This window comes from Diplotaxodon limnothrissa, linkage group LG7 (assembly GCF_057381915.1).
Source record: "Diplotaxodon limnothrissa isolate DT_005_m linkage group LG7, D_limnothrissa_male_GT1.1, whole genome shotgun sequence".
NCBI lineage: Eukaryota > Metazoa > Chordata > Actinopteri > Cichliformes > Cichlidae > Diplotaxodon > Diplotaxodon limnothrissa.
In genome coordinates this window covers 44,441,549-44,451,882 of record NC_140602.1, presented here as the reverse complement: position 1 = coordinate 44,451,882, position 10,334 = coordinate 44,441,549, and the positions used below count along the sequence as shown (strand labels likewise).

At 39.3% G+C, this 10,334-nt stretch overlaps 1 protein-coding gene across 2 annotated transcripts; it reads right to left on the bottom strand.

The window, feature by feature from the left end:
• Positions 1-876: 876 nt before the first annotated feature.
• Positions 877-10,061, bottom strand: LOC146628886 (rod cGMP-specific 3',5'-cyclic phosphodiesterase subunit beta-like). 2 transcript variants are annotated; one of them, XM_085358162.1, is made up of 23 exons: positions 9,903-10,061; positions 9,516-9,827; positions 8,275-8,427; positions 7,793-7,882; positions 7,529-7,669; positions 7,370-7,444; positions 7,200-7,264; positions 7,045-7,111; positions 6,901-6,948; positions 6,146-6,295; positions 5,811-5,954; positions 5,457-5,522; positions 5,186-5,335; positions 4,971-5,078; positions 4,765-4,874; positions 3,801-3,888; positions 3,607-3,707; positions 3,363-3,470; positions 3,223-3,286; positions 3,041-3,115; positions 2,176-2,259; positions 1,775-1,928; positions 877-932 (listed from the first exon to the last, which is right to left on the bottom strand). In XM_085358162.1, exons 1-23 carry the CDS (start codon positions 10,059-10,061, stop codon positions 877-879), a joined length of 2,568 nt encoding a protein of 855 aa, XP_085214288.1. The 2 variants fall into 2 exon arrangements, with proteins under 2 accessions (XP_085214288.1, XP_085214289.1); XM_085358163.1 differs by having other exon boundaries at positions 877-929.
• Positions 10,062-10,334: the final 273 nt, after the last annotated feature.

The window sequence follows — 10,334 nt, the reverse complement described above, 5'->3', positions numbered from 1 at the left end:
TGCTGACTGTGAACTCATAAGTGTTCACTGTAAAACTCTTTTTAAAAGCTGTTCCTGTAGCACGACCGAACATTTACCTTTGGCTCTCTGCAGACAAAGTAAACAGACTCTCATTTGTAAATAGTGACTGGAAGTAGTCAACAGTGGATTACTTTTGAATATGATTAAACAATAACTATGTTCTGTGAAAACTAAAGTACTATAATAGTAAATATATGGAAAATTAAAAGCCCAAACATTTTAAATAATCTAAAGAGGCCCGAGCATTTAAAAAAAAGCACTGCACTCCCTTTCTGTACAGGATTATTGTTTACTACACAGATGTAGGCTGTGTCCTCCTGAGATGTTTGCCATGTAAATAAATACTTGGAAGAATTGGGGAAAAAATAAAAAAGTTGTACATATGAGAAACACACAACAAGCACACACACATTCACACATTGTCACTAACACAAATCCTTTAAAGATAAGCAAACTTTTTTAAGATCAGAGGAACACGAGATGCAAAAATCATCTTCAGTCTTGATTCATAAAAGTACAATTATTTTAAGACAGGAAGCAGCAATTTTGCCTCAAATGTAATCGCAGGATTTTTTTCCTTTTTTCAAAATGTGGTCAGTCTTTCCTTGATCCGAATTAATTTTTGGCTCACCTGGCCTCTTAAAAATAAAGCTTTGCTCTTCTTGGTGGAGATCTCGCCGTGTTCAGGTTTTTCCTTTTCCGACTGGACCCCCTTTTCTGAAGAGTTACTACAGGGCTGTGCATTCATATATCCGTCTCCCTGACTTTTTCTTTTGTTTGTTTCTGCTGGGGTGAGACTCAGTCTGTCATGAGTGTCTTCGTAGACCCCAGGAATGTCAGCAGTTCTTTGGCTGATTAGCACACAGAGCAGGTCTTGGAGCCAGACCCACCACTGGGGTTGTTTGCAGCTGCTGTTAAACAATTAAATATTCAACAAAAGGGTAAGTATACAATTAAAGCACTAGAAACCAAATGATCACTTGTGTTGTGGCTAATTTTAATATATGAACCCATTCTACAATCCAAATGAGATATTTAACTAAAAATAGACACAACACTGTTCAAAAATATTGGTGTTAGACCAAAGAAAGGCTGAAAACCTGGTGGAAAGTTTCATGACAAGTCAATGACATAGTTAGGTAGAAAAAGAGACCTCAGAGAGGTTTGGTGTTTCAGATGTGAAGCAAATTAAAAGCACTATCACCTCCTCTGGGCCTGAACCCATTCAAGATGAACTGAGGTGGAAAAAAAGTAGAAAACTGACATTATTTCTTGTTTTTTTTTTTGTTTTTTTTAATGTTGAATCCTCCACACTAAAGACGGAGGATTCAACCTGGCTTACTATCAGCATGCAGCTCAACGGTGTAGAGATGGATTAGTGCACATGATGTGAGTAACTTGCCCTTCTATGAAGGCCCCATTAATGCTGAATGATATTTGAAGGTTTGGGCACAGCATATTCAGCTATCCATTGAATTCTGCATGTATTAAACAGTCCAGACACCAAACTGGGCTAATTGGTATCGATTTAAAAGTGGGGTTTTTTGTTGTTGTTGTTTGTTTTTTTAGCACTGTGAAAGGTTGTCTCTGTGCTACCTTCAGATTACTTAATAACTTTCAAATCATTGCATTTCTTTTATTTTTGCACTTTACATTGTTCCACCTGTTTGGGTTCAGTGCTCTGCCTCTCTGAGTCAACAACCTTTTTAACAGTTCCTTGTAGGGTTCTGATTATTGTAAAGACACACCCTACCTTTGCTGGCTGCCGCTGCCTCTTTAGCAGCTTTTTCTTCTTCGATGGCTTTGAGCTTAGCCTCGTACTCTTCCTTTTTGGCATTCCACTCCTTCCTGTTGTTTAAGATGCCATCCAGCATGGGCTGGATTTGTGGGTGGAAGCGAGAAAACTCCTTAAAGATAAGATGCAAAGAAGAAATGAAAAATTAGCATGGAGCAGCACAGAAGAGGGGAGCTGTACAGGAGATGGTGATGCTCCATTGAAAACACAAATACATAATAAAAAAAAATAACAATAAGAAGAAGAATTGACCCAGTGGTTTAAATGTGTTCAGACTAACCTAGTTTTTGCACAGAAACAGTGACAGGAGCCATGCAGTGCACATATTCGGTGAGCAAGAATGTAATAATCATTATTACCTTGTAGACAAACGTGCAGACAAAGTCAATGAAACCACACTGAAGCTTTGGAAGCTCAGCTGACTTGTTCCTGTCCATCATGGGCTGGTGGGAGGGACAAACATTTAGCGCAGTCAGAACTGTCATATAATTAATGAAATCAGTGCAAGTCTGTAGCTAATCACACACACTTCTACACATGATTACATTTTTACTTTAAAATAGTAAAAATGGCCTGTATTTGTATAGCGCTTTACTTAGTTCCTAAGGACCCCAAAGCGCTTTACACATTCAGTCATCCACACATTCACACACTGGTGATGGCAAGCTACATTGTAGCCACAGCCACCCTGGGGCGCACTGACAGAGGCGAGGCTGCCGGACACTGGCGCCACCGGGCCCTCTGACCACCACCAGTAGGAAACGGGTGAAGTGTCTTGCCCAAGGACACAACGATGGAGACTGTCGGAGCCGGGGCTCGAGCCGGCAACCTTCCGATTAGAAGACGAACTGCCAACTCTTGAGCCACGATCGCCCCCAGTCACTTCACTTTGTCTGAAAAAGCTTTATTTTTTTACTTGAAACTTGTCTTATGACGTCCTTTGCCTCTGTACGAGTAGTTCACCTTTCCTCAGGTGGGTTTCTGCTCAGCTACATAATGAGTGCGATCCCTAAAGTGACGTGTGTGGGCTGCTGAAGAGACACTACAACCTTATTCTGCCCTTTACACATCTGTAATAAGCTAGGAAATATAGTGCTGGACATTGTATCTAGCTGGCAGTATCATGAAAAAAACAACAACAAATGAATAATTATACATTTAAATGTGAAACAAATAAGTCTATTTTTATGAGCACAAATACACTCCAGCAGTAAATAAACTCACAATGGGTTGCTGCTCCAGTACAGTCCTCTCCAAGTCACCCTGTTCCCAAAACTCTGCTGCCACAGACAAGGCGACCTGGAAGACATACAAACATGGTTATGCTCTTAAATAATGCAAAAATCATTATTTACTCATTTGTGACTCAGCTTACTATCAACACCAATAATTTCTGTGCTTCTCACCTTGCTCTGAACTTCCCAAGGCTTTGTGATTGCGGACAGGTCACATGCGGTCATCATCATGGCCCTGAAACAGAAAACAGTTTGCAGCCTCAGAGAAATGTGCAGGAGCAAGTAACACTGTGCATGTTAGCTGCACTCACATGACAATCTCTTTTCTGGTTGTTTCTAGTGACATGAAGTCGACCCATTTCTTTTCATCCTCATACGTATGTGAGAGGTCCACAATCTTTTGGAACATGGTTCTCTTCCTAGAAAGGTGCAAGGAGAAGAATCATTTACTTACTGTTTGTCTACTTTTTAATGTAGTTTGACAGTAAAAACATTAGAAAAATAAGACATTTATCGTCAGGGAGCAAGGGCAGGCAAATGAAAAGTAGTACTGACTTGAAATAAAGAGCCAGGTCAGTGGCGATGATGGCGATGTCCATGAGATGGATCACGTGGTCAACCTGTCGCCTGTTAAGGTTCTGATAGATATTCAGTGTCTGCATAGGAGAGGAGCAAAGAAATGTCATTAGTGACCGAATAAAGAATACAAGTAACCTAAGCTAATCTCTCGTTAGCGTCTTGTTACTCACCTCGTCAGCCAAGAGGAACTTTCCAAACTCTAGATGGTGCCGTTCCAAAATGGAAGAGCCGTGTAACTTGGCCAGAGGATTACCAGATCTGTTGAATGAAAATAAAAATCCTCAGATACCAGCAAGATTTCAAATGGGACTGAAGTCGGTTATCATAATAGTTACTATATATGAAAGATTTTAAAAGAATTTACAGGCTTTTTAAAACATCATTCAGTTTATTACCACATTTTCCCCCATTTGTTTTCAAAAGATCTCCTGAAAGGTTAAAATGTGCAGGTGAACTTTTAAGATGATCTAATGCTCATTCTGAACTACAAGCGAATGCATAATCACTGTAGTAATGACTGTGGATCACTATATCCTGTGTGTGTATATGTGTAGCTATGGTTCATCAAATGAACAGAACAATGACGACTCACTGTTTCTGTTTACAAGCTGATTGCTTGGCATAATTCAGAAATCGTGTAATTACTTGATTTGTGCCTTAGATTTCACCATTTGCAGCCATTTCAGTGACATCTGCAGCACATGCAGCAGAGTAGCATCGAAGCTAAACGGCCAGTAGTTTTTTTCCTTTTTAGGGCATGTTGCTAATTACTTTATAGAACACGTTGCTGGAAAGTAAATGAGAATTTACCTCATCATTTCCCCCTTTCAAAATAAACCTAATATAGTGACTACGTCAAAAATTCCTTCCTTAACTTTTCTTTTTATCATCGACCTGCCAGCAGGCCCACTTTACAAGCACTCTTTAAATGACCATAACTAATTGTTTGTGTTAGAGACAAAATTCAAACTGTTTCAGAAAGAGGAGAATCTCTTTACTCGGATTACAAGGTATTGTAATTATATTGCACAAGGTACTGTACAATATATTGCTAAATGCTATATAATGCTGCAAACCTTAAGCAGTTTTCTTTATTTTGTTGTGAGAAATCAAAAAGTTCCCATAAGCACTTACTTGACCTGGTACAAGTTATTTGTCCCTCTGTGATCAATATCGTGAAGGAATCCTGCGGTTATCATCGCCATTACCTCCAAGTCAGTGTAGTATCGCTTCAGCATTCCTGTCTGAGCACACAGAGACACACAAGATATTGCCCTGCTGTGTATAAAGATATACATTTAAGCTGAGGTAAATGGAGGTTAATAAAATTAAAGAAATACCGTCAGTAGCGTAAACATCGTCTGTCCAACATTAAAGCCGTGACGCCAGTTGTGGTAGGTGATCCTTCTGTACCCTTTGCTGACTGAATACATGAATCGAACCAGCACCTGAGAGGAGAGCAGCAAATCATTAAATCTATTTAAAAACGACACAGCTCCAAAAGGCTGTTCACAAACTGAAGATAAAGATGCACACTTGTGTTTATCTGCATTACCTCTTGTGGAATCTGGAACTTCTTGACCACACCGACTTCATAGTACATCTGGATCCCGCACTTCACCAACTCCATCTCTGTGCAATTAAAATCTGAAAAGCGGAACTCATAGATCTCAAACTTCTTAATTAGTGGAGGAAGGTCTTTTTTCTGTGAGGGAAATGAATGAAAAAGAGACATATATGGAAAATGTCAAACTTTTCTGGTAACATATGCCAAATTGAGGGACAAATTCATGTGCTGGACATCAGAATACGCATGTTGGACATACCAGGATACCTAGGAGCTCGTCCTCTTCACAGTCTCTGGGTTCACAGTCATAGAGCTCTCTGGTGTACTGGGAGAAATTACAAAAACCATTGATGTTATAGGTTTAAACTGAGGCAACAACGCCAAGTACAAAGATGGCAAGTGTTAGTTTGGTCTCCTACAAAGAGAAAAATTAGTGAATCTTGTCAAAAAAGAAAAGCTTTTTTTGGTTCTTTTTGGATGGTTTGCAATGTCTTTTGGTGAGGTGGGAGTTCAAATGAGGCTGGAAACCTTTTCTATTGTCATTCATCTAAATACTCTAATGTTTACAGTCAGTTAACAGCTGGGAGAGAAAACACATTTAAACAGGACAAACCAGGATGTTCTGAATCTCATCATCTCGACATTTGACGTGGTAGAGCACCATGTCCTGAGCGATGTCTTTGCGGTTCTCAAGCTTATTCATCTTGTCGTAGGTGTCTGTGTTCAACGCTGACCATCCCAGGAACTGAGTCAAAGCCTGAGAAACAGGAAAATCATCAGAAGATGGCCATCTATGTTACACGTACAGCCTTCACCACAAACAGTGTCGGCAGTGGACTCCACACATAAACATAAAACAGATATAGACACTTTATCTTCCCAGATTACATTGGTGGGACTGTATTTGTCTTTATTTGCACTAAATGATTTTGTGAAGATTACTGTTACCTCCATGAGCTGCTCATCCTGATCATCAAAAGGCTTTCCATCTTTTCTGTTGTAAAACGTGGCTACGCCAACTATCTCTTCCTTTTTGTTGACGATTGGCAGCGAGAGAACATTTTTTATTGTCCAGCCACTGCTGTCCAATGGCTCTTTCTGCAACACACAAGAAACAAGCAGACCTCATAACATATGTCTACATGCAAAAGGTTCTTTAGCTTTTTTTACAAGCAGAACATCTTGCGTGGCCTGTTTAAGCTTAGAACTGTAACTACAATCTAAAACATTGTAGCCCAAATACTTCAGGGGGTCTTAATAATAATGAAGAAACAGGTTTCATTTTAATCATGTTAATTTTCCAGTAAATCATTCTGTCTGGTTTAATGATGCATTTTGGTGTTTTCAAAAAAATTCAAGCTTAGTATGATTGTCTGCATATTTTCTCTGTTTAACCAGTTTGTTCCTGGAATAACTTAAAGATGATAACTGATTCAGATATCCCTCTTGCCCACTAGTCACCTGGATAATAAACCAGGAAGAAGCAGCACAGGTTTGATAAACCCCGACTGAAGTTTTAGATATTAACGTTTTAAAGTTACGACAAACCTTGGCTATGGGTCACAGACCCCTGGGCGTTCCCGGATACCACTGTGACTGCCACTGCTCTGAAAGTACTCTGCACTGTTTTTTGATTGTTTTTTGTCTGTTTATTTTTAATAAAGTAGCGTCCTCTCTACACAGTGACGTCTACAATATCTTACCTGAAAATTGAACGTCTCATCAGCGCCTGCATTCATAATGTTACAAATCTACGAGAGGGAAGAGAACAACCTGATCAGTTTGGAAATATTTATTAGGTTAAACTGGTTTGACAGCTTTCTGCAAGTAATTAAAAAGAAACTTACAAAGCCGCTCTCAGCAACATAAGTGGGAAGGCCACTACTCAAAGCCCAGTGATCTGCGGGAGGATTGCTATAAGACACACAGGCAGTAAATCAACAGATGTTATCTCTCACTAAAACTTTATTAATCTCTTTTATTTTTTCATCTAACCACTTACGGTATTACTTTGATGTCTTCCTTTCCGTGTAAAATATAATCAATCACTTTGTAGAAGTTTACCTCCTAAAATCAAAATAAAACAGGAAGAAAGAGGAAGCAGTGTGTAGACATTTACTAGCAAAGGCAGTGCTGGTAATAATGTTAGATAAATAAAATAAAAGAACATACCCTGCCATCAGGGGTTACAGGGCCAGAGTAAGGTGCCTGCTCTCCCATCAAAACTGGCCAGATGTCAAAGAACTCCTGGAAGCAGAGAACGAGTCAGTAACTTCACGGTGGTACAAAAATACGGCTTAACACACACAAAGATACAGAAAGAAGCCACACCTTTTCCTTCGTCATGTCTAGTAAACCAACAGAGTAGCGGTCACAGTTGAGGTAGGCTCGGACTGTGTACAAGGCTTTGTGAAACTGTCGCTCGATGTCTGTCAGCTCTTCGAATACCTTGTTGGCTGACCATAGCAGCAGCTACAAAACATGCAAAATATACATTAAAGAAGGGTGAAAATTAGGTTAATACATGGTGCAAGTGTAACACTGCAGTAATATTTCTGTATCTACATCAAAGACAGCACATTAAAATTGCTGTACCTGTCCTTTACGCGTCTCACAGCTGTGGAGGTAACTCAGGTGGTAGATCTTCAAGTTCAAAGTGGCAACTCTCATATACTTCAAAAAAAGCTGTGAGGATGGAGGAAACGGGGTCAAAATAACATAAAAAATAAGTGGCAGAATTAAATTTGTGGTACAAAAAAATGCTGTAAATGAAGGTTGAGGGGTGATGAAGATAATGTACTATAAATATAATCAGCAACATCACATTATTATTATTATTATATTTATTATTGTGCCTTTTTTTAAACAGAGAACATACTGACCTTGCCCATATTTCATGCAATACTTATCAGTTGTAATAAGAAACTAATTGTCTTTAATTACAATCTTAAGGCTGACTGACTGTCTAAAGCTGATTGTCTTTACCTTAAAGCAGAAAAACATTGTTTACAGAATTGTGCACATTAGTTTCAACTGTGAGTGGTTCAAGCACGTGTGCTTTTGTGGTTTGGACTCACATCTTCATCTTCAGCAGTGAAATGTGGTCCTGTGGTCTTGTTCACAGCCATGACCACTGCCACCATGTCTTTGCCGTTGAGGATGGGTGTAGCCAGAATATTCCTGGTCTCGTAGTCTGTGAGCTCGTCAACAAATGAGCTGAAGTGCTGGTTCTAAAATGCAGGAAAGATGCCTTCAGAGCACATAGACATGTAATTGCTCATCCAGAAAACATTATTAATATAACACCGCAAAGGCTTTCATAAGGCCTTACTGAAAGCCGAATACATCGCTAGAAAAATTCATTTAAGATTATTGTTTTGAAGACAGAAGACTTTTACAATGTACTACAGTTAATGTGTGTACACTTATAGTAAATACTCCAACTTAACACGGTGACATAGAGACAATGAACAACTTTTATACAGCAGAGTTCTGCAGGAGCCAAGAGTAGATTTATTAGAGAATAAATAGAGTCTATAATAAGAGGTAAGTGTGTAGGTAAGAACGCATGATATGGCCCACAAATCCCACATTTTTATTAGTTTGTCAACTCAATTTAATTATGAAACTACAAAACGTATGATGCACGCTACTGTTCCTTTAAAATATAACAGTGTAAATAACAATATAAGGTTTATACAGGGATATAAAAGTAAGCTATCAAAGTGAAATGATCTGTTTTAGATTCCTGCTGACTAAATGCCAGAGGTGTCTAATCCACAGCTAGAGCAGAGCCTCATGGGATCTGAAAATAAATGGATTATGTCTGACAAGGGGATTTACACCTTCAGGTGGTCAAGTGTAGTGTGTGACTAGCTTTTCTTTTACTCGCCCTATAACCATGAGGCTTTAGGGTATGATATCTAATATATGTGAATATTTACGAAAGCAAACGTGCAAAAATGTTACTTTGTTGTTACTCTGTGAGGAAAAGAGCAGCGGCAGCTCCTGCTGTTTGATTTTAAAGAGGCTGATTTTAAAGAGACTGTAACAAATCTTGACATTCTTGCCTCTTTCATGTGCAACCAATGAGATTATCCAACAGAACTGAACAGATCATGGGTAACTTGCCACCACCTTTACCTTCCATTGGAGAGAATAAATGAGAATATAAATCAAAACTGTTATTGTGATATATTTATAACTGATTTAATTCTTAATTCTAGCCACTGTGTGTCACCTGGTGGTGATCTAATATGAATCACACCTTCATCATCTAAGCTTTCCCTCTAATTAATTAGCCCTCCCTCCTCCTTACCTCCTTGACGTTTTTCACATTAACTGACTTCTTGGTCAGAGCCACATTGCCAACTATTCCCATGTCCAGCGGATACACGATCTCAGAGTCTGGTGGCACAATGCAATCGTCAAACTCGGAGTCTTTGCTCACGTTGAAGAGTCGTGTGGCGAGCTCTCCCACGCCATTGCGCTGGCGGTACATGAACAAGCTGCAGCGGTCGGCGTGCAAGAGTGCGCCGACTCTTCTCAGGATCTTGAAAACCACCTTTTCCATGTTGATGTTCTCTTGCATGTCTTTGATCAGGTCATACATGATTTTGCTTTCCTCGATCTTGAAAAGGACAGAAAAATCACTAAAGATCAAAAATAATATTAATAATAAACAAAAAATAAAACTGTAACTTACCTGACTGAGCTCTTGAAACTGGCTGAAGTCGATCTGTTTCTCTGGGAGTCCTGAAACCTTCGATATGGTGGAGGTGTTCATCTTCTTGGCAAAGTACTTCTTAGCAAAATCAGGATTCCCGTTCAGGAACTTTTCCACGTCTTCCTTTTGTACACCCATGATTGCTTCTTCCTTGTCCTCTTCCAAGTGTCCCTGTCTTCTCCCTCTTCAGCTCAGTGATCGAGCTCCCACTACGTCCAACACTGCTCCTCCAACTTCCCCACCTAGAAATCGAAGACAAAATAAGAAAGGAAACACTTGCATAGTGACAACTTTCTAAACTTTACCCCCCAAGAAAGAAAGAAATCTTACCCAGATACTACACACAAAGGTGGGAAACAGAAGTGGACACATTCAAATGCAGGTATAAAAAAATAAAAAAAATAATCCCCT

Excerpts from the sequence above, each read along its gene's own strand:
- LOC146628886 (XM_085358162.1), bottom strand. The coding sequence starts at position 10,061 with ATGGGTGTACAAAAGGAAGACGTGGAAAAGTTCCTGAACGGGAATCCT. Across the intron at positions 7,112-7,199 it reads GAAGACATCAAAGTAATACC|CAATCCTCCCGCAGATCACT; the intron begins GTAAGTGGTTAG and ends TGTGTCTTATAG. Across the intron at positions 3,708-3,800 it reads AGTTCCTCTTGGCTGACGAG|ACACTGAATATCTATCAGAA; the intron begins GTGAGTAACAAG and ends TCTCCTATGCAG.